The sequence below is a fragment of the Phocoena sinus genome, chromosome 11, assembly GCF_008692025.1.
Source record: "Phocoena sinus isolate mPhoSin1 chromosome 11, mPhoSin1.pri, whole genome shotgun sequence".
Taxonomy (NCBI): domain Eukaryota; kingdom Metazoa; phylum Chordata; class Mammalia; order Artiodactyla; family Phocoenidae; genus Phocoena; species Phocoena sinus.
This window is the reverse complement of record NC_045773.1, coordinates 60221099-60246147: the sequence shown is the minus strand read 5'-3', so window position 1 is coordinate 60246147 and position 25049 is coordinate 60221099. Positions and strand designations below refer to the sequence as shown.

General features: G+C 38.6%; 1 protein-coding gene across 14 annotated transcripts in view; it reads right to left on the bottom strand.

The window, feature by feature from the left end:
- DST (dystonin) overlaps positions 1 to 25049 on the bottom strand; it is a 508299-nt gene that overhangs the window by 229131 nt on the left and 254119 nt on the right. For 11 of the 14 annotated variants that reach the window (XM_032647809.1, XM_032647814.1, XM_032647805.1 and 8 more), the window contains 3 exons: positions 11373 to 11462; positions 9044 to 9121; positions 7294 to 7386 (listed from right to left, as the gene is read on the bottom strand). In XM_032647809.1, the coding sequence (XP_032503700.1) occupies positions 7294 to 7386; positions 9044 to 9121; positions 11373 to 11462 (261 nt within the window). Of the gene's footprint in view, positions 1 to 344; positions 1325 to 7293; positions 7387 to 9043; positions 9122 to 11372; positions 11463 to 25049 lie in introns of those variants that run through there. The other 3 variants (XM_032647802.1, XM_032647806.1, XM_032647810.1) reach the window with 1 other exon arrangement.

The window sequence follows — 25049 nt, the reverse complement described above, 5'->3', positions numbered from 1 at the left end:
ACTTTTGTTTCCAAAGGCTATTCCATCGGAAAAGTCAAGACACATGAACTACAGAAATTCAAAAGACGTGCGTTATCTTAGAGCAGTGGTTCACTAAGTCTTCCAACAGTAACAAAAATGTATAGGGTTTGAAATAAAGGTGGGATTAAAGAATGTACCACCAAAAATAAAATCATAGTAATCAAACATAAGGCTACAAATGAAATGCACCAAGAACTCTACAGCTTTCACATAAATGAATATGAAAAGAATGTTTACAAAGGACAAATTACGGAACCTCAGCCAGGTGTGAGCACCTGGAGTCCTTATTTGCACGTTAAACTCAGGCTCTGTGCTGCACTTACCTCCTTTCCACTTGTGTCCTTGGAAGGAAAGGACACATTATCACAGAGGGAAGCACATCTCTTTTTTTCAAACTGGAAATGATGTGTTGCATGAGGGCAAGATCTCTCCATGTTTTGCTTTTCTTGAACACCGCAGTCATTTTTTGATGGGTCTTCAGAAAACCCACTTTTTTCAAGCACTCTCTCTGTACCACAGTGAATGGAATTTAAGCTGGCTGCCTTTTGGAAAGAAAAACGATCAGTTCTTCTCTGGAATGTTATTTCTCTTGTGTTGACATCATCGAAATGGTCCTTCCTCTTTGCACAGTAGGGAGTGCTGTCTTTTTCTGAAATCCTTTCCTCTAGTTCACTAACTTTGACTTCTGTTTCCTGGTGTTGAGGAGGAGAAGGGTTCCCAGGGTGACACCGACCGCTCACCATCTCATGCTGGACACCCGCTTCCAGAGTGAGGCTGGGGCTGGCACATCCCTCCTGCACCAGCTCCTTGGACCAGGGGGCTGCCTGCTCCCTGGAGACCAGGATGCTACTCCTCTTCCCTTCATTTTCATGGTTTGGCTCTCCTGACTCTGTGTCACCTACAGTTTTCTTGGTCGGTCCTCTTCTAAAGTATTTTCTTCTTCCAGCAGAATATTTTTCAAGGCTCAGAGGAGTTTTGGCAGGATCTAAATATTGTTCTTCTTTCTCCGCTCGGACACATCCACAGACATTCCCCATGTGATTTGCAGGAAATCACAGTTGCTCAGTGTCACTCATTTCAAAAGCCAGGGCTTACTCAGAGCTCCATGCAGTCTAATTCCTCAGACTTCATGACCATCCTTTTCAGCATGAGGCCATTTTGCTTATGAGAAAGGCACCCGCAAGAAATGCCGTGGCATCCTGCCCAGCCGGTCCCTGGGTCTCATTAGACATCCCGTGGCTTACTTCTGGCCACCAATCCTCTTAGACAAACATCACTGCTCACTGTCAAATGACACACTGGTGAGCTTTCAAGGCAAACCCTTAACTTTATTGCACGAAAAAATTCTGACCCTTGCTTTACTTTCAGTTTTCTGAAATGCGGTTACACTACCAAAGTTTGAATTAACCTTTGGAACCACTGGTGATTCAGTAAACATGAGCACAAACAGAAAGCAAATGCCAGTCAAACTTAGTTTCAAAGTGCCTTTCAAATTTAGTTTCAGAGATTCTCCACCATACAATTTTTTTCCTTAAGAAACACAATCTAATGTTGGCACTTGCCTCCCCAAAAAGGGCTCAAAAACCTCTATAAACTGTACTGAATCTTATTCAAAAACAGCAGCCATAAAAAAAGAACAGGATGATTCAACAGCTGAAGGAGAGATAATACGTGCTAAATGCCTAAAACACTCTATTCAAATTGTTTCTAAAATCAATCTCTTCGAATAGTTTGTCATACTTGTCATATGACAAATTTCCAAGCCATTTCTCTTTTTATGATCATTAGGATTTTCATATGAGGAAATTGATAAATTTTATGATTTAAAGCATGGAACTCTTAGCCAGAAGAAACATCTGTGTGTACTTATACATGAATTAAGGCAGTTGAACTTTACTTGTAACTTTTATAATTGTACCCTAGTTAAATATTACACAGTTTTACCAGGGCCATGGTGTATACATAATAAATCAGTATGGAACCCGATGACCTAAAGTGTGCATATTTCTAACACTGAGTCATCAATATGGTAAAAAGGAAATTAGTATTGCATGACTAGTCTTATGCATAAGCTGACTAGAGCCCACGAGCCACAACTACTGAAGCCCGCATGCCTAGAGCCTGTGCTCCGCAACAAGAGAAGCCACTGCAATGAGAAGCCTGCACACCGCAATGAAGAGCAGCCCCCACGCACCACAACTAGAGAAAGCCTGTGCGCAACAACGAAGACCCAACACAGCCAAAAATAACTTAATTAAATAAATAAATTTATCTTAAAAAATGTAAAGAAAATTGATAATTGCCTTTCTCTAGGTTGTCTTTAGACTGATCAAAGATGGAACTCATTTTTCTAAATAAAAATATTCAATTAAATAGTCAAGTTAGCAATGTGGCTGATATCTGTCAATAACAGACCTGCATGGTGAGGTTTTCCTTAATCATTTCAAGGGGAAATTAATCTCCAACAGAAAAATAACTGAGTATCGTAGAAGACAAGCTGGTAAAAATAAAGCTTCAGGTTTGTTGGTTTGTTTCTTTTTAATTTGATTTTCAATGTCTTCATTGGCAATGGAACATTATTCAAGAGAATTTCAAAGTATAATGGCTGGTATTTGCACTAACACGATGATAGAGGCGAAACCAGTGATTTGCAATTGCTTCCAGCCCTGCCAAACAGAGCAAATGCCCATTTTCAGGCCACTGCACACTGCTCCCTCCCCCAGGAATGGCCCCACTTCAGTCTCTGCCTGGTAACTGGCATTCCTCTTGCAAAGCCCATCAGTGATAATTTCCTTTATTCTCTAAGACCTTCTTAATCCTACCACAACACACCCTCCCTCTACATCCCTATTCTTATTTGTATTGTGATAGACTCATCACCCCAGATTACAGTCAGTTTTACAAGCAGTCTCCCAAGTATAGAACAATATACTTCATCATCTGAATGAGACAGGCTTTGCTGCAGTGCTGCAGTGCTTGCACCTGGACACACCTCTCCTCCAGCAACAAAATACAAAGAAACTATATGCGACTAAAAATAACTGTGTGCATTTTGCAGTTGGGGCAAATTCTGGACAAAAGATACAAAGAGCCCAAAAAACCCAACTGCCACTTTTGAAGAGCCCGGAGCAAAAAGCAGGATACGGGCATGTGCCCCTGCACTCAACATCACCTAAGCCACCCCTCCTCCCGACTCCTGGACACACCCCTACCCTCACCCCATTTAAGGAACCAGCTCGTTCCGCCTCAGGGAACAAGAACAAGCAAGGGAACCTGTTGCTTGTTCCCCCTGCTGCTGCAGGGGCCCCAAGAAAGCCTTGCCTGAATTTCTTGTTTGGTCTCTAGTCAATTTCTATTGATTAAGGAGGCCAAGAACCCTGGTCAGTAACAATTAGTATCTCTGGATCTAGCATATGGTAAATAATACAGGATTACTGTATTGATAATGCTTACCTTCTGTAACATATTCAATTTGCAATACTCAAATATTTTTAAATCAATAAATAAGGCTCTGTCTTGGCATAACCAGTAAAATCGTTCTAATCTTAAATTATCATAGGACTAAGAAAAGTATTTCTTTAAATGAAAAGGAACATTTTAATTTTACCAAAAAATTTATGTTTCATTTTAAATAAATCTTAGTCTAACTTTTAAATACTGGTGATAATTTAACAGTCATAATATCTTGTAACTCAGGTCCTAAAATACACTGGATTTCATAATATATGCCACAGGATCATATTAAGAAGCAAAACTCTTGGGAGTCTGGGATTAGCAGATGCAAACTGTTATATAGAGGATGAATAAGCAACAAGGTCTTACTGTATAGCACAGGAAACTATATTCAATATCCTGGGATAAACCACAATGGAAAAGAATATGAAATAGAATGTATATATGTGTACAACTGAACCACTCTGCTGTATAGCAGAAATTAACACAACACTGTAAATCAACTATACTTCAATAAAATAAATGTTAAAAAAATGAAACGGGCTTCCCTGGTGGCGCAGTGGTTGAGAGTCCACCTGCCGATGCAGGGGACCCAGGTTTGTGCCCCGGTCCGGGAAGATCCCACATGCCACAGAGCGGCTCGGCCCTTGAACCATGAGAGGCCCGCGTACCACAAAAAAAAAAAAAAAAAGAAACAAAACTTCTTTGGTACTTCTGTGGCTAGTCCTCTTCTGTCCTCCAAAGACACCTGAACCCCAAAGAGCTTTCTTAATATGTAATTCTTTTTTGAATGATCTTTTGCTTTACAATTCTTTCAATTTAGGGCCTAACCATACTGCCTTTAATTTCCAACCATTTACTCACATTTTGGTCTGTTACTTTCTGGTTTCTGCTCCCAGGAACTTGGGGGGACCTTCTCCAAGGTCCCCAATTTCTTTTTCCTAGACAAAACTACTAACCCGTACTCAATCTTAACTTTTTCAGGCTCTCCGGTGGCATTTCACACTGCTCACCGTTCCTTTCTACTTGCAATTATGTTCCCTTGGTTTAGTCAATACTACATTTTCTTGTTACTACAATTAGAAATGAAGAATGCTGCTCTATTTATTGGGAGAATGTTGGTAAAACTGACTATCATCTAGGGCCGTGATGAATCTATCTCAGTATAAATAAAAAGAGGGATGTAGAGGAGTGTTGTAGGATCAGAAAGGTGTTAGAGAAAAAGGGAGATGCTCACTAATATTAGAGATAGGCTTTGCCAGATGGATGCCAGCTGCCAGCCAGAGGTCTCCAACTGTTCCTTTTCTGTTTCCCCAGATGGAACGTCTTCCTTCTGCACCCCTAATCATGTGCCTTCCCCAAATTTCTGTCCTTTGCCCTCTGCTCTTCTCCACACGTGCTCTTCCCTTGGATCCTCTGAAGATCCCTTCTCTCTGACAGATTCAAGGACCACTTGTATTCTGGAAACTCCCAGGTTTATCACCTGTACCTCTGACTCCCCAGTTCTGCTCTGCTCACACATTTCCAGCTGCTCAGCAGACAGAGCCCAGGGTATCCCACCAGAACGTCAAACTCACGCAGAAGGTCACTTTTCCCTTTACCCTCACCTCCATTACTGGTTCTTATCTCCCAGGCTTAACGTTCAGAGCCATCTTTAATCCCCCTCCTTGATCCTCCATGCCCTGTCACCAAGTCCCTTCCTTTCTTTCTTCAAAACACCACCCCCTGGATTCAACTTTTCTTCCCCATCTGAGTCCTGCCGGGCCTCTATCACTCCACTCGGAGGGCACCACCTCAGCCTCTCAGCTTATACCCCTGATATGGCCTGTGATCATTTCTGTTTTTTTCTACTGGAGCCCACAGAATGGTTAGGTGACTTGCTCGATGCCATCATGGCCACAGATAAAAGAGCCAACGATGACACTCAGCTCTCCCTCCCTCCAGAGCCTGGGTGTGCCCCACAGGGGTTCCCACTCTGACCTTCAAAATCCAGACTCAGCCTGTATCACCAGCTGTCAGTAACGATGGGATTGGTTCCATCCAACAGGCCTCTAACCTCCCTATATGGGGCTCTTGCATTTTCAACCCTATAAGTTCTGGATCCCTGAGAAAGCTGCTGAGAAACACCATGTGAAATCTGCTTTTTTGGCCAGTTCTAGCTAGACTTCACTTGTGCTGGTAACAAGGTCTGGGGTCTGGCTCCATGACCAAATCCCTGCCTTGGGTAAGTACTCAGTACCCCAGGTCCCCTAAGGATGGGGTCCTCTAGTAATGAGGGTCCTGCTTCCACTTCCTGATACTGGATCTCCCAGCCATCAATAGCACAGCTAAGTGGACATTCACCTGTATTAGCTGCCCTGTCGTCTGGCAGGCTGACACCTGGTTACCTGGTCTCCTGGGACCTGGGTCTCCTCCTCCGAATTCCTACTGCTGCAACTCTGTTGCCTGTCCAGGTCCTGGAAACTACAAGACTCTACTTCCTATACCTGTCCACCCCTGCCAGATTTATCCTGTTCCCAAATGAGCCCTGACTACATTATTTTCCACCTACATTCTCCTACAAACCCTGTATCCCAGTCAAATTTTTTAAAGATTTATTTAGTCTTCTTCTTCCCAAAATTTGGTCCAAAACCCCAGCTCCTTTCTGAAGTTGGCAAGTTCTCTCTTCCTCCTGCAAGGTCCACCACATAGCCATCAATCAGTAAGACCTGCTGTGTGCCCACTACAGGCCAGGCTCTGCGCGCTGCACACACAATGCTGTGTGGTCACACAAGGGATTGACAAACCCAAAGCCAGTTCCAAAACTAGGACTCACCCTAAATCAAATGAAGATGATTTTTAAAAAAATGCATCATTTTCTAAAAACCAAAGATCAAGATCAGCCTTTAACTGGCACTGGTAATTAGATAATAATTCATAGTTAATACATTTGCCCTTACTCTCCTTAAACCTAGTTTGAGAAAGTGCAGCTCTACAGGAAACATGGATGGTTCTAGTTCAAGAGATGTCTTTATGAGAACGATACTGCCACCTAGTGTCTACAAAACTAGGAGAAAACAGCAGGCATAGTTGAGAAACTGTAATATCAATGAAACCCATTCTAAATAAGGATTTAATCATAAAACTTTTATGTATCTAAATCAGGTAATGCTGGCCAATAAACAAAGAAATGTGGCTACATTCAAAAAAAGGGAATCTCTGTCTTCGAACACTGAGATTACAAGTATTTTAAGCTTTCAACAACACGAAATGAGGTGCCAAGTTCATTAGCAGCATGTTACTGAGAGGAAGAATACAAATACATTGTTTAAGAAACAAAGCCTAAACATCATATGATATCACTTATATGTGGAATCTAAAAAAAAATGATACAAATGAACTTATTTAAAAACAGCAACAGACTCACAAACTTAGAAAACAAACGGTTACCAAAGGGGAAGGTGGGGGGAGGGATACATTAGGAGGTTGGGATTAACATATTCACACTACTATATATAAAATAGATAAACAACAAGGACCTACTGTACAGCACAGGGAACTCTACTCAAAATTCTGTAATAATCTATATGAGAAAAGAATCTGAAAAAGAATGGATATATGTATAACTGAATCACTTTGCTGTACACCCAAACCGAACATAACATTGTAAAGCAACCATACTCCAATATAAAATTTAAAATTAAATTTTAAAAGAAAGAAAGAAAGCCTGAAATTTATCTTTCTCCTTTGGATGTGAATGTGTAATTCACCCTTCACATGAACCACCTGAAAACTAGCAATGAGGCTAAAAGAAATGACAGTTAAGAAAATCAGGCTTACCTGAAAGTGCAAAATTATTGTCCATATTAATCCCAAAGTCAATTTGGGATTTCCATCTGTTATGTCATCATTTCTAATGTTCACTAATTTCACCTGTTTTGTATGTGAAGAAGAGATAAAACAAAATATTTTTCAAACCAGCACGAGTTATTTTTACCTACATAAAAGTGATTCAAAAAAAAAGCCTGAATAATTTAAATAACAGTAATCCTTAAATTACTGTTTTACCCCCGTCCCCACTCATTTTAGATTGCAAATTATAGAGAAACTACAAAGGAAAATAAACTCAATATTATTTTGGTTTTGTCTTCTACAGCAAGTATTAAAATACACTTGTCAAAACAAAAACAAAATTCAAGCAAAAAGTCCTATATACTTAAGATTTTTAAATTAGAAATAATTTTGCCTTTTGAAAACAAGCGTTATTTTACAATTAAGTAGGAAACTATTCTGAACCATCAAATAATTTTAACAACTTTCTTACACTTCGGTCATAAAGAGTGTTTAAAAAAAAACAACTAGCACTATTATTCTATTTGTCTATCATAGATTGCTACCAAGATAAGTAACTATATAACTCACTGGACATTTGGAAGACTGTTCAAAACTTTAAAAATAATACAATAATCAGACTTAAAGCTTATCAACTGTCCAATTATGCATTCAGGTAAATAAATGTAAGGATGATATTTAACATTTACTTCCTGGTAAAAGAATTAAATATCTATCATGAATTCAAGACAATGATACCTAACATTTTACTTCCTAGACAAATCACTGCCAAAAATATTTCGACAAGGAGACATAATTAACCATTAATCCTTCTGTAAACTTCCACTAGAATTAAGAAGAGTAAGGCAAATACCAATATCATTTAAAATATAAGCACTGAGTATTTGCTAGAATTTAATAACTAAACACTTTGATGCCATAATAAACTAAATGAAGAACTAATAAACAGACAGTGTTTCCTGCTCCTCCTTGCCTCCTCTCTCTTCTCTTCCTCCTACTCCATTAAAAAGCGAAATTGTTGCCACCTCTGATTTCTCACTGTTTTCAGTAACTTTCAATTACCCTGAGTTTCTTTGATTCCTCCTTTTTCTACTAATTGAAAATTACCAATTATTTGCCTTATATCTCTATAATACACAATGTTACCAAATCAAGATCAAATCCAATACGTTGTTCATTCTTTTCTATCATTTCTTCTGAAACCTCAAGCCAGTCGGGGATTGTTGTCAGAACTGTTTTATTTTTAACTACTTCTAGATTACCAGTTGTATCTACTTATAAAAAATAAACTATTGCTTCCTCACTACTATGTATTAAAAATACATATGCCAAGTTTTTAAAAAGTATTATGTAAACTATCTTTTATAAAAATAAGATAATTTTAATAAAAAATAAAGTATTGTCTCCCCACTACTAAGAACTGTTCATAGACATTCTTAACATTCTGTTGCTACTAAAATGTCATTAAATTCCTAGGCAAAAGCATTCCAGTTCCAACAGAAGGAAAACTCAGTAGCTCCTATTCAGATGGAAATGTAGCCACTTACACCTACTATTAACCTCCTTTTCTTTGGAACAAATGTTTAAAAACATTTTAAAACATCTGTCTCATGAAAGCACAAGTTTAATGATTATAATTCACAGTCAACTTTAACCTTTTCATTCCCTGACATCGTCCTACGCATATTTATTCAGTCACGTATGTTTATATGATTACAGTCTTTGAAAAACATCATACCTGGCGTCTTTTCAAATAGTCAAGTGCAATTTGTACATTCTGTAGTCTGTGAAAACGCATCCGACCTTTCTCTCTGGGCTAAGAATAGAAAAATGCAGGGTATAAAAAACACTGTATTTTCTGATACCACTGATCATGCTAAATACACGTATGCTGAATATCCTATATAAATATACTGTATGCTCATCTTAATATGTCAAAACAGTATTTACTGCTTGGGTAGATCCATTAAATATTTTAATGATATTTTAAATTTTTTGTATTATCTGAGATTGAATTTAAACTTGGGATTTTTCTGAGTTTTTTTTTATTTTAAACAGATCCTTTATTCCAAATATTTAAACAAAAGAAAAAGAGAAAATACCACGGAACATATACACTTTTCATATTCACTATCTTATAATTCTAGCCTACAGTTATTAGCTACAGATGCACAAAAAGAATTAAATACCATTCCCCATTTTGCCTTCTTAATAAACTTTAAATCAAGAAGGTTTTTATAATTATATATGTATGGCATGTTAATGAAAATGAGGTAAAGGAGCATCAGTTAGTATAAAAATCACCAAGAAGGAGAAAGACAGTGGAGGTTTACTTAGCCATGATAGAGGAAGAGAGAAAAGCAATTAAGGCCATGTAATATATTTCCTCTTTATTTTATTTTCGTTTTGCACAAAATCGGTTGGACTCGCTAATAGTTTTACACTGCTTGGGGATAGACGTGATGATTTGCTGTCTCAGGAAAACTGACAAACCGTTAACTCTTTTCCTTGATGCCATTTCCCTTAAGAAATGTCACAAGTTAGCAGAAGGAAAACGTAAGGAAACAGACCTGAGAAAATGTTCAACAAAAATGCAAAGAATGGAGCTTAAATTTACCACATAATATCTTCCAAAGGGAAAAAAAAGAAAAAAGAAAACTGACAGCTGAGCTGCTCAAACATGAATAGGTTGCTGAAGCCAAAGGCAGCAGAATTAAAACAGACAGCAGACCACAGAATGGGAAAATAAGTTCCATATAACAGGAGAAATGATGGTGATGAATTCCCCACTGGATCCACAAAAGCACAAATTCTAATAAAATCAGGGGGCTCTAGGGACGTGATGACAAAAGAAGCACATCTGTCTTGCAAAGGTAGGCTGAGTCAGTTGAGTGTCACCGGGATTAAACAGTTCTGTGAGCCCTGTCAGGATTCTAGCATTTTAAGTATTTCCCCCTAAATAAAACGAGACATATAAGGTAGGTAAAGAATGTCCCTCAAATACCTACTGCCAGTAGGAATGATTTAAAGCATAATCTTAAACATTAAATAAATGTCTGTAAGTTCCTTTAAATAAAACAAAAGACAGTTATGTTGGAAATATTAATTTCAGAAGTGTAACAGATCTGCATTAAAATTAGTGGGCTGGTTGTAAGATTTCCATACTTATACAAAAGGTATATAAATTTCTTTAGCTCAAATGCCCTCCTGTAATTTAACCACATATGTTCAAATACCATGCAGTGCACAGAAATACAGAAATAAATTTAAAGAGAAAATATGTCCTTTGTCCAAGTTGCTGGTACACACACATCCATCTCCCTGCAGGTTTTGGTCCTTTCTACAGTTTTCTAAAAAGGAGCCCAAACCCGTGGGTTACACTATTGTGTTAGCGCTCACCGCATGTAAGGCTAGGTTAGTGGAGTTACGGGGGCGACACCTACCCCCTTATCCTCATCCTCCACATCCTCATGCTGTTCATATTCGCATGCTTCTGTGGCACTCACCAATCGTAAGGTCTTCAAAAAATCTCGTTCCCTTGGCTAATGAATATAACAGACAGAAGATAGGACAGCAAAGACACAAGACAGACCAGAAATGAAAAGAAGAGCATGAACAGAACTTAATGAAGGAGACCAGGTAACCAAGAAGGGGGAGAAATGTTCACAAAAAAGGAGATGACACCTGTGGAGGGGGTTACACCATCTGTCAGAAAGTGATGCTTATTTCCTTGCTATTTGTGAGTCTTTTAATAGGGGGTTATATTATGCATCTAACTTCTGATAAGAAAAAAAAAAACCCAAAGGTAAAAAAGAACAGAAGTAGTATTTTAATTATAGAATTGATTATGTAAGCAAGGTCATCAAAGTACTTCCATCTCCCAAATGCACAGCATTTAAAGTCTGAAAATGCTTCATAATCTAACCAGAACTTTTTCCAGGCAGGATTCACAGCAGCTCAAAAGATGAATGCTGCAAAACTCTGAATAGTCTGTGCTGAAAACAAATTAGTCATATGCAAAAAGGATTACATGTTCTTCAAAATAAATTATGAAATTTAAAACTTACCAAGGTGTCTCCTGAAAGAACCTCTAAAAGAGAGATCAAATTGTGTCCGTCCCTCAAGTCTTCATAGAGATCATTCACGTGTTTTCGAACCTACACAGAAAAAAGCAATTTAAAATTTTCGGTCCTAGAACCCAGATCACCCTTAAGACTCAAACAAGAAAGGGGACAAGGAGAAAACATTCCTTCATGTACATGTGCTCACTCATGTAGTGTTTTTAAAAATATTAGTATTCTCTCACTACTTAAAAAATAAGTAGTGGTGGCTCACTGGTTGAGAGTCTGCCTGCCGATGCAGGGGACACAGGTTTGTGCCCCGGTCCAGGAAGATCCCACATGCCTCGGAGCAGCTGGGCCCGTGAGCCATGGCCGCTGAGCCTGCGCATCCGGAGGCTGTGCTCCGCAACGGGAGAGGCCACAACACTGAGAGGCCCGCGTACCGCAAAAAAATAAAATAAAATTTAAAAACTAAAAGAATAAATTTCAGATTAATAATTCATACAAGTAAAACTGTTAAATTTTTAACACAACAGAATATATAAAAATCTGGACAACTACATAGAGTTACAATTTCCAAAATACAGGCAGTGCCCTGACCTGAATCATGATTCCTGATACAGCAACCAAAGCCACCTCAGCAAGAGAGGTGAGTTTTTATCCCCCGGTTGGTCTTCCTAATCTCTGGGCCACAAAATCCAGGATGCCAGAGGCACACGCTCCACACTTTAAAAATCCACAGATGTAGGCTGGGGAAAGGGTACATGAGACTCTGTATACTATTTTTGAAAATTCCTGTCAGTCTATGATAATTTCAAAATAAAACATTTTTTAAAATTCATATATGTGAGGACATAAGACCTCTGTCCAAAATTCTTCTGCACAGCGTAAATCTTCCTGTGGTGGAGAGTTTTCTTTCTTTCTTTTTTTTGATACCTTCTTTTTTAATATTTTACTTTACATTGAAGTAATTTGATTTACAATGTTGCGTTAGTTTCAGGTGTACAGCAAAGTGATTTAGTTATACATATACCTATTCTTTTTCAGATTCTTTTCCCATATAGGTTATTACAGAGTATTAAGCAGAGTTCCCTGTACTATGCAGTAGGTCTTTGTTGATTATCTGTTTTATATATAGTAGTGTATATATGTTAATCTCAACCTCCTAATTTATCCCTCCCATTGGAGGGTTTTCATAACCACATTTACACTAGCTGCAAGTTAACAGGCCTCGTTTAAGTTTCTGATTTTAGAGCTCAAACCACCAAAGATTTCCCCCAAACTCTGCTAGTTGGCCACGCAGGGACACTTCCTGTGAATGAATGCTTGGCCCACTGTAAGGTGTCTGCCAGACAGACAATGACAGAGCAGGCTGTGAGAATGGCTGTCCCACAGTGGGCTGGTTCATCTCCATGTTCTCACCTTTGGGTGGTTCTGGGCTGCGTTACTTTGCGCTGCTCTCAGGAAAGGAGTCAAGGAAGTGGTCCAGAAAGAGGCAGAGACCAGCATCCCCCCTGTATCACTTGGGCACAGCCCTACATGCTCCCTGTCTGTGTGGTACACTCTGGAGGTTTATACACATGAGTCAAACTCCTTTGCGCTTGCAAAATGTCAGGTGAATATACAGCAGAAAGTAATACAGAGATCCAAAGTATAGTCAAAACTCTCTGACTACAGAGCAACCAGAAAGAAAGGGCCTAATGGAAACTAGAAGCAAGGCTTTGATGGGTAAGTCTTCTGGGTCTAAAAAAGAAGCTAAATTTTATTATCTTAACTGACTATCTACATGTTTTGCAGTATGTTTTATCGTCAGAAAATATTTTTGATTAGTGAAGAAAAAACTTCCCTTAAGAGTTTCGTATCAAATTTACCACCTCCTATAACAGTATTTTAGGACTTTCTGCCTAAGTCAAAGAACCTTTTAATATTCCATTAATTTAATATTCAATTATCCATCTATGCATAATTACTACAAAAAATATAGGCATTAAACTCAGGCCCAACAGCTCTAAGTAATTGCTAATTCCAATAGTACCTATAAAGTGGCAAGGAAAACTGAAACAGTCAAAATACTTTTAACCAAGTGTCCCCATTTTCACAAGCTGACATTTTTATTTTGATTTCCTAATTCCCAAGGAATATCAGCTGACTCTTTGGTGTCACAAGATACAACAGTAATAGAAAGCTCAAAAATACTTCATTTTTCTAAAAAAAAGAACATATCATAACACATTTCAGGCAATCCTTATTTAGAAGATCGATAAATATCCAAATAAGTTACAAAGAGATTATTCCTTCCATTAAATATTGGGTTGGCCAAAAAGTTTGTTCAGGTTCTTCCGTAAGATGCTACGGAAAAAACTTTTTGGCCAACTCAGTATTTACCTTCCATTCAATAAATACCATTAAATGACAATCCCCTGAAGTACTCAATTACATTTCAGAGATGAACCAATTTCCAAGGATCTTTTCAGGAACAAATCTATGACATCCATGACACACATGTGTGCAGAAAAGCAACTTTATGAAATGAGCACTAATACTTAATTTTCTACTCACATACTAGACCACTGTAAGAATTCACCTGGCCTCATTCCAAGCCATGAGCTTGAATTTATAAGCCTAAGGGCCTACTTGAAAACAAGACAGAGGATGTCCATAGATGGATGAATGAATAAAGAAGATGTGATATATACACAGTGGAATATTACTCAGCCAGTAAAATGAAATCTTGCCATTTGCAACAACATGGACCTTGAGGGAATTAGACTAAGTGAAATAAGTCAGAGAAGAACAAATACCATATGATTTCACATATAAGTGGAATCTAAACAAACAACAAATGAGCAAACGAAACAAAACAAAAATCATAGATACAGAGAAAAGAATGGTGGTTGCCAGAGGGGAAGGGGTATGGGGAGTAGGTGAGACAGGCAGAGGGGATCAAAACATACCAACTTCCAGTTATAAAATAAGTAAGTCGTGGGGATGTAACGTACAGCATGGTGTCTATAGTCAATGATATTGTAGCACATACTTGAAAGCTGCCAAGAGAATAAATCCTGAAAGGTAACTTTGTCTGGTGATGGATGGTAACTACAGAGTTTTGTGGTGATCATATTGCAATGTATACAAATATCAAATCATGATGATGTAACACCTGAACCCAATACAATGTTATCTGTCAATTATACCTCAATTAAAAAAACAAGGCAGAGGAGCTAAGCTTGTGAATTTCATGCACATCAAGGCATTTAAATCTATGCACTCCTCTATGTATCTCCAGTGTAACCAGAAAGCAGACTAACTCTAAGAGCCTGAGCAGGGACATGAGAGATCACATATATATAAACAATATTATGCAGCTCCTGACCCTTGGCCAGCTGCTGAATCCCTCAAAATAGACAACTCCATAGTGCACGTCTGACATCTTCAGAAGGTACAATAGGAAACAAGTGCACGGTCAGGATGGGGTCCCGCAGGGCAGTAACCAACACATAGAGCTGAGTATGCCATGCGCTCTGGTCCCCTTTACCCACCGAGGCCTGCCTGAGTCACGCTTCAATCCACATGCACTTCCTCTGTCTTTCTCACTTCAGGACAGTTAAAGATGGGTTGTAATTAATAGCCAAGACATGGAAACAACCTAAACGTCTATCGACAAACGAACGGATAAAGAAGATGTGGTACATATATACAATAGAATATTACTCAGCCATAAAAAAAGAACAAAATAATGCCATTTGCAGCAACATGGATGCAACTAGAGATTGTCATACTGAGTGAAGTAAGTCAGAAAGACAACAACAAACACCATATGCTATCACTTATATGTGGAATCTAAAAGAGGACACAAATGAACCTATCTAATGAAACAGAAACAGAGTCACAGACATACAGAACAGACTTGTGGTTGCCTATCTATAAAACAGAAACAGAATCACGGACATAGAGAACAGACTAGTGGTTGCCAAGAGGGAGAGGGTTGGTGGGGGGATGGACTGGGAGTTTGGGATGAGCAGATGTAAGCTTTTATATATAGAATGGATAAACAAGAAGGTCCTACAGTATAGCACAGAGAACTATATTCAATATCCTATGATAAATCATAATAGAAAAGAATATAAAAAAGAATTATTTATATGTATAACCAAATCACTTTGATACACAACAGTAATTAACACATTATAATCAACTATACTTCAATAAAAGAAAAAAAAAGATGGGTATGATTCTGAACACATATTTCACAGGAAAGCAATTTCACAACTTGCCAGATTGAACCAAACCATCTACATCAGGGAAACTTTCCACAGCAAGGTGTCCTTTTCCACCATCATATTTATGCAACAATAAAGAAAAATCAAATTAGGCATGTTTAGAGAAGAAGAAGATTATGCCAAGTAAAACCACATTAGGAAAAGAGAAAACATGTTATAAAGGGGGAAAAAAATAGGATTTTAGTCATGTTTCTGCCACAGGTCTCATGAACTAGTACCAACTGCCCAAACTCTCTGAGCCTCAATTTTCTCACCTGCAAAATGAAAGTTTGAAAACAGAAGGCCTCAAGTTCAAACCAGAGAACAAAAATTCTGTGATCTGAAAATAAAATTGTCATTGTTTTAAAAAAATCAATGTGTCAACTTAAAAGAGAAAATATGTAAAACGGAAAGCTACTCTTAAGCCTTCTGGCTTAATTTCTTAAGAATTTTAGAAAAAAATACATAAATAGAATAATTTAGCTTCTATAATGCTTGAAAACATCCTGAGTCATTGGTTATCATGGAATATTGCTTGTTTTTCCTGTCTCAGAAGATCATTCTGAGGGTCCAGAGAAATACTGTATATGAAAAACACTACATAAATGTAAGATACCATTATTCTCATCTTTATTACTCTGTATAAAACAAATGCCACCAGTATTAACAAAAATAAACAAAAATATATACACGATGAGTTATTACTAGGCACGCAACCCTGTTTAAGTGCTTTATAAGCAATGGCTCATTTTCTTCACCACAAAAGAATAGGGTAAAAGAGAATGTTAATTAATATCAACATTATGGAACAAAATATAAAAAATTAACATTATGGGGAAGGAGTGGTAATGGATGAACTGCGTGGAAATAACTGGGGTCCTAGATAAATATCTGATCATGTGATCAATTGGGGGTGAAAAAAGGAAGGGATTAAATAATTAAGCTGACATAGAAAAGCCTTTTATTTTGTCCAAAGTCTGAGTCATAGATATTTGGCCTGGTAACTTTCCTTCACAGATGACTGCAAACTGCCAACAGTCTCAACCTTCCGCTTTCACTTTTTAGTAAAACATTCTTTCTTCCCATTTTGGATATTCCCTGTGGGACAAAAAACTGTCTGAATAAACAGTGCTCGAGGAAGTGATGAGCAACGTGAAAGCACTTTGAGACACTCTGTGGTTAAATTATATAACTTGAATTACATAACAGGGATGAAGCATCCTTTTCTATATTTCATACAATACTCCCAGAATTTTGCAGTGCTTTTTAAAACATGTGTACAGCATTGCACCTACAGTTCACCCCTAGAGGGCGCTCATCTTTTGCTTAAGAAAAGTTTCCTAAGGAAGGGAAATAAAAGTAGAAGGAGGTTAGGCTGAGATTCCAAACAAGGTCCTGGTAATGACATACTAAATACTTCCGTTTTATTTTTGATAGAGAACAGAGTAGATCATGCCAGGTCTGTATCATCTAAATGGTTTAACTGTTCAAAATACCACTCAAAATTTTTATTTTGTTAACTTGTAATTGTCTGATTTTACGTGGGCTAAATCAAATTCAACTTTGAAGATCAGATCATCATATAGCTGCTTATGTAATGTTCAAGGATACCTTTTTCAAAAGTCTGACTCTGCAGTGGTTGATGTCAATCTAGACAAATTCCACAAAAATTTTACTTCCCATACCTAAACTTGCTGCCACAGTGGAGCTGCAGTTCAGTTCAAGTCACCAAATATTTAGTAAGCATCCATCCAGGGTATCAATTGACTTCTAAGGGTGCAAAGTTGAGTAAGAGCATGCCACCTCTTGAGGCCCACAGGCTAGGATGACAGAAATTTACAGAGGGGTCTGGAGTCTGAGAAGTCCCCCCACAAAGATGGGAGTGTTCCAGGCGGAAGAAAGAACCAGAACAAAGAGCCAGGTGAGGGTGCATGCAGCTGTAGGGTGAGTTTCAGGGAAGGAAAGCGCCCGTGAACCAAGGAAACGTGAGGTAGGGGATGAGGGTGGAAGGGGGCCAGGGCGTGGAGGGGGCTTGACCTGCCACTTGAACAAGGACAGACCTTCCCAGAGCAAAGCAAAGACAGCCACTGAAGGCTTCCACGCAGAATGAGGACAGAGTATCTGACCAATATAAACCTTCTAACTATCTTGAGCAAACCTGAAGCACAGATAAAGCCCCCAAAGGTCCAATCTGTAGGCAAGAATGGAGGAAAGGTATCTCGGCTGGAGGAGGGGCGGGGGGGAACAAACAGAGGCCACTTGGTAAAATGCACGCCTCCCAACCCAGCAGCAAGGAGCAAAATGCCAGAAAGGACTGCCAGGCCTCTCTTAAAGCAGTCCTACATCTGAAGGACACAGTATTCTGGAAAACAACCCCTATCTTTAGAAAGCCACATAAATAATAAAAGAAGACTTGTCCCAAGTGAGAGCACCTCACTGCCTTAGGTGGAGAGAAAGGGGACAGTCAGCTTCAGGGAAAACTATAAGTGAAAACGTTTTTCAATGTAATTTTTTGACTTCAAACAAACACACTCAGGAAAAATAAGCAACCACATTCTCCTGGGAGAGCTCCTTACAAGTCCTACTCTATTAATATGTTACCATATAAATTATTGATAAGTAAACTGATGCTTTAAAAATACACAGAAATGCTTCAAAACAATGTATTCGCTTAGGTGCCTTATCTGAACAGTTATTACAAACTTATTTCAGTACTATTTCTTTAAGAATGGTGAAAAAATAAAACGCAGCTCAGACTCTTCCTAAATTACCATAAATTCTAAATTGGTGCAGGTAAATATAAAAGGGAAATATCCTTATCTGATGTAATAAAAAGGTGATCATGCTTTTTCCTAGGCAGTATATTAGGTCAGCATTAAGGCCATACATAACTTATCTCCTTCACTGTTTTTTTTTAACCATAAAATAAAGATATTCGTCATACATCATAGGGTATGAATGAATAAAATAATGAAGAGTTTTAAACAAATCAGTGTTGGCCCTAAGTAGTACAAATAATCTGTCTACTCTATATTGGACCTGATTAGTTCTCGGATAAAGAAGATTTCTCTTTTAAGCTTTCAGGCTGACGATCTACAATCAATTAAAAAACAAGCAAAAGAGATGTTTAAAAAAAAAAAAATCAAAAAAAAAAAAAAACAAGCAAAAAACAACAAGGTCTTCTCTGGTCTTCTCTAGTCTTTCACTACAAGGTAGAACTATAGGTTGTTAAATAAAATAAGAGCATCTTTCTTACTGATAAACACTTTATGATTTGGGGGCATTTTAGTCACGGTTTCACCCAGGTACTTCTTATACTCTCTTCTGTACAGCTTCACCATTGTCGTAGGAACCTTTACAAAAGGCGATTCTGATTTTTAGAAATTTTAAAGCAAGAAGCTCTTTTCTGTAACAATTTGTTTGGGGTTTGGTGGCTGGTTCTGGTTTGGTTTGGTCTGATTTGGGTCTACCTTTCCTTCCAGGTCTTCCCTTTAGTCCACAGGAAAACAGACAAAAATCTATTTTTGCATGTGTCTCCCCATTGTCCTGTGGATCTTTTATCGCCTGCAGACCTGTATAGGCCTTGGTGCTAAACACTTATAAATAATGTAATTGAAAGGGGAAAATGAACTTAGAAATCAATTACTCTGCATATTAATTATTTTGTATCTGCCCACTGTTTTTGAAGTTAATTTTCATTAAAGATGTGGTCTAGGGACCTCCCTCCTGGCACAGTGGTGAAGAATCCGCCTGCCAATGCAGGGGACACAGGTTAGAGCCCTGGTCTGGGAAGATCCCACATGCTGCGGAGCAACTAAGCCCGTGCACCATAACTACTGAGCCTGCGCTCTAGAGCCCGCGAGCCACACCTACTGAGCCCATGAGTCACAGCTACTGAAGCCAGTGCGCCTAGAGCTCATGCTCTGCAACAAGAGAAGCCACCCCAATGAGAAGCCCGCGCACCACAAAGAGAATTGCCCCCGCTCGCCGCAACTAGAGAAAGCCCACATGCACCAACAAAGACCCAACAGAGCCAAAATAAATAAATAAATAAATAAATAAATAAATTTATTGAAAAAAAAAAGATGTGGTCTAAACAACCTCTATACTACAATGTCAAACAAAGGAGCATGGGTTCACAAAGACAACAGCGTCATCCATTCCATGTAGGCTTTAAAAGGTAGGAGGGGGCTTTTTCAGATGAGACTAAAGGATGTTTCTGCCCAAGACTGTCCTGAGGGTCAAATACAGCGATGTTTTGGCAGGAGGATGTGGGCCTCTCCTTTTAAAAGTTTATAAAATATTCCTAGCTCACTACTTACATAAACCTTTCTTTAAACTATTTATCACTTCAAGAAATCACAGCAAGTCCTAATCTATCAGAACAGTTTTCAATGATAACACAAGAAAAAGGAAAGGTACCAATCACTGGCATTTTTATACTCACCTCTTTCCCATTCACCTTCTCACAATTTGGGCAAAAGGAAGAAAAAGCTGGGAGAATGGGAATCAGAATCACTTCTGATGAATAGTTAATAAGCTAGTCAATGAAACTAAATTTTGAAATAAATGTAAATGTGTGACTGCAGTGATGTAACAAGACAAATGATGACAACTCTGCTGAATACTTTTAAACCAGTGATGCACTATATGAGCTCATATGTGTCAAGTCCTAAAAACAGAACTGGATGTAAAATGAGCCTGTTTGACACAGGTAACCCATAGCTACAGTATCAAAGTCCTGCTCCGTTATCACCAACATTTTAAACAGATTCCACTGTATTGTCAAATTCTAGCTTTTACTGGAAAAGTTTTGAAACAGAATTGTGCATATTTTTCAAGAAAAATCATGTAAAATTATTTTCTTAAACTTTCATTTAAGTTACAGACATGACCAAAATTTACAACTAGTTCAAAAAATGTGTATATCCTCAATAAACCCCCACTTAATGACTCCAACATCGTAAGTTAGGTTCAGATTAATTATTAGAAACTGGAGATGCATTCAGGTAAATATATCCAGTTCCCAGATGAAAATAAAGACAGCTCCTGGAATAGAGAAACATACCAGTCATTGCCCCTTAATGCCAAGTCACTTTAGCAGACTGATTTTCTTCTTAACACCTGTCTATTATCCATTTCAAAGAAGCCTCGACCATGGTTGGCAATAAGAAGGAATAACTTTGGGGGTTGAAGGAGGGGGAGGGAGGCACCGCAGGGCACTCAGGAGTCCAGAGTAAGAGCTTTGAACACTGAGGAGGGGGCAGGAGGACCCTCAGCAGCTGCTGAGTGGGGAGAGAAGAGTCCAGGAGAGGAACAGAGGGGAGTGACAAAAACTTTGCTTACTGAACACTTTTGAGCTGAATCATCTCCTTGGGGCTTGTTTCAAATGCCCTACAGGCTGTCAATGCCAAACCTGTTCCACAGTAATTCAACAATGAAGTAGACACTTGCCCCAAATAGGAACTGTCCTCTTTCCTTTTGGCACCATGTAAAATACCTTTTACAGGAACCCTCCTACACTGTTGCTGGGAATGTAAGTTGGTAACAGCCACTATGGAGGTTCCTTAAAAAATTAAAAATAGAGCTACCATATGATCCTGCAATCCCACTCATGGGCATGTATCCAGAGAAAACCATCATTCAAAAAGATACATGCACCCTAATGTTCATTGAAGCACTATTCACAGTAGCCAAGACATGGAAGCAACCTAAATGTCCATCAACAGATGAATGGATAACTAAGATATGGGGGGGGGGGGGGGTGTTGTGTGTTTTTGTGTGTGTGTGTGTATATAAAAGGATGGAATAATGCCACCTGCAGCAACCTAGAGATTATCATACTAAGTAAGCCAGACAGAGAAGGACAAATACCATACAATATTGCTTAAATATGGAATATAAAAAAATGATACAAATAAACTTATTTACAAAACAGAAAAAGACTCACAGACATAGAAAACAAACTTACGGTTACCAAAGGGGAAAAGGGTGTGGGGGAGGGATAAATTAGGAGGTTGGGATTAACATGTACACACTACTATACATAAAATAGATAGCCAACAAGGTCCTACTGTATAGCACAGGGAACTTTACTCAATATTTTGTAATAACCTATAAGGGAAAAGAATCTGAAAAGGAATATACATATCTACATATATATATAGATATATATAAACTGAATCACTGTGCTGTACACCTGAAACTAACATGATATTGTAAATCAACTATACTTCAATTTAAAATTTTTTTAAATGAATAAAATACCTTTTACAACATAGCTGTTTATAGCAAAAAGAAGCACAATCACAGGGCACACAGAAAAGCCAAGAACCAACTGAGCCCTGAAGGACTAACTTCTTCTCCTTCAAGGAGGATGACTAGCCACTTGTGTGCCACTTGATGGAATGGTTATAACATGAGTCAGGCTGCAGGCTGGGGAGGAAGCAGGACCCTCGTGGAGAGAGTGGGGCAGATACTGTGGGTAAGGCGCCAGGGCGGGGGAGCCGGTGAGCAGGGCTGCCTTCTGGTCACACCAACACGGGCACTTCCCTCGCCGCTTTCAGAACACTGGCCAAGAGACTTCCAAAGGGGGATGACACAAATGGTTGCTTCACGTCTTTTGAACTCTCAAGGAATGGAAAATCTCAGGGGTCTCTCAGGAGCACATTTTATAGTTCTGAGCATACCATGATGCTCTCTGATACTTTACATGCAACTAATTCACCCTTCTTTAAACATAAGCCCATGTCCTCAAGTCCTTACAAGTAAACAATTGAGAACAACTGGTTGCATCCTCTTCATTAAACCTTTGAAATAACCCGGGATTATGACCAAGACAACTGCAATGGGGAGATGAACACGGAAACTATTTTTAAAGACACCCCCAGACGATGCAATTCCTCTGTCTCTGCTCTCATCCATGCTAATGCCTAAAACCTCTTGCCTGTTAAAATGTTTCCTTAAATCTAGATGAAACTCCAAGGCCCCCAGTACCATGATTTATATTTTCCAAACTAAAACCACTGCTAAACATATCTAGGAAACAGATATGTTTGGAGGGAATCATAAATACTGGATTATTCCATTAATTACTTAATGAAAAAAATTTTTGACAAATGTTATATATGCTGTTGTTGAAACGAATCTCTGCCACAGAATTATATCTTCTGTGGGAAGATTCAAACTTGCAAAGATGCCATCAATTTCATCAAAGTGATCACCTCCCAGGGATGGAGTGGGAGGCTGGGGTTAGCAGATGTAAGCTTTTATATATAGAATGGATAAACAACAAGGTCCTACTGTATAGCATATAGCATACTGTATATGTATAGCACAGGGAACTATATTCAATGTCCCAGGATAAACCACAATGGAAAAGAATTATTAAAAAAAGAAGGTATATGTATGTAAAATGGAATCACTTTGCTGTACAGCAGAAATAACACAACATTGTAAATCAACTATACTTCAATTTTTAAAAAGTGATAATCTCCTAAACGACATTACAATTTTGCCAAATTTCCAGATGCCAACCTGCTCGACAGAGGCTCATAGACCACAAATGCTCAGCGGCTACTCCGCGCAGGTGTTCACGACCAGAATCAGAGGCGATGCCCAAGTATATCTCATACTAAAGCCTAAAATCTAAGTGGACACTATTTCCCCTCCAGCCCCTGTTCTGAGCATCCTCTCTTTTAAACAGACACATTTCACCAAGAGTAGGCTGGAACCAGGTACCACCTAGCAAATCAGGGGCCACATTTCCAAAGGTGAACCCAGGACACAGCTGTGGGTACACTGCAGGACATGTAGGTCCCAATGCCTTAATGGGACAGCTGCATGTCCAGTCCCAAAAGCTAAGAGAATTTGAAAGGAATGTTGGCTGAATAGTTGAGGTCATATTCTCAAAGCCCCCACTGTCGGTGGTATTTCTCTGCTTGCTTCATGGTTATTCCTTCTACCCAAAATGCTGTTCTGTCCCATTCCTCCTACAGCTATTGAATCTTACTTTTCCTTCAAGGTCAAGCTCTAATGTTGCCCAAACCATGAAGGCTTCCCTCTTCTGCCCTCCCACATTCCTTGGTTTATACCAAGACACCGATCATCATTTTCCTTAAAGAATAGTTTTACATATATGATATACACAAGCATAAGCCCCTTAAAAGGACAGAGCTGTGTCTTAGGGCCTCACTATAAATGCCTCATGCTTTGCACATTACCTTTCACACAGTAGACTCTCAAAGTTTTGTTCAATAAATAAAAGATTAGTCATCTGTACTTTGCCTGTGACCTTAGCCTTGCCCTCGGCTGTGGGCCCCTGAGTGCCTGCCCAGTGATGGGGAAAAAAGAGAAACTCAGGAAATAAAATTATGAACTCCACCACCTACTTCCCAGCAGGGGATTTGTCTTTGCCTGCAAGGCCCACCACGGCATCTGTGAGAGTTAGTACCTGGCATCGTGCCCTATCACACAGGTGGAGCTAAATAAATGCTGCTGAAGGACTAACACGCAGAGGGAGACCGCCATTCCTGAACACCAAGTCTTCTAAGTGTTCCCCCTGACCCATCTAAATTGGTCTGATAAATGACCAATGACAGAATGGTGTTCATATAAATCAAATTTCAAGACTTAGTAAAGAATCTTTTAAAAAATGTTTTTGGTAAAAATCTATACATCAATGGAACCCAATCCAGAAATAGACTCACACATTTATGGACAACTGGTTTTTGATGAAAGAACAAAGGCAATTCAGTGTTGAATCTTTTCAACAACTGACGCTGGGAAACTAATATCTATGTGCAAAAGGATTCATTTGGACCTTTTCCTCAAAGTGGATCAGAGACCTAAATATAAGAGCTAAAACTATACAACTGTTACATGGAAACATACAAGTAAATCTCTGCGACCTTGGCTTAGGCAAAGATATCTTATAAATGACACCAAAAGCATAAGTGAAAAAGAAAATTCAGTAATAAGAGGGCATATAGCCCAACTAAAAAATAGGCAAAGATCTGAACAGATACTTCACCAAAGATATACAAATGGCCAATAAGCACATGAAAAGAGGCTAAATGTCATTACTTGTTAGAGAAACACAATAGCTAAAATCAAAAAGACAGACAAGAACAAGTATTAGCAAGGATTTAGAGAAACCAGAACCCTCACACATTGCTAGTAGAAATACAAAATGGTGCAACCACTTTGGAAAATAGTTTTGCAGTTTTTTAAACTGTTAACTAGATTTACCAAATGACCCAGCAATTCCACTCCTAGATGAATATCCAAGATAAATGAAAACATGTGTTCATACAAAGACTTGTATGTTTATGTTTATAGCAGCATTGTTCATAATAGCCAAAAAGTGGAAACAACCCAATGTCAATCTACTGTTAAACAGAAAAACAGAACGTGATATATGAAT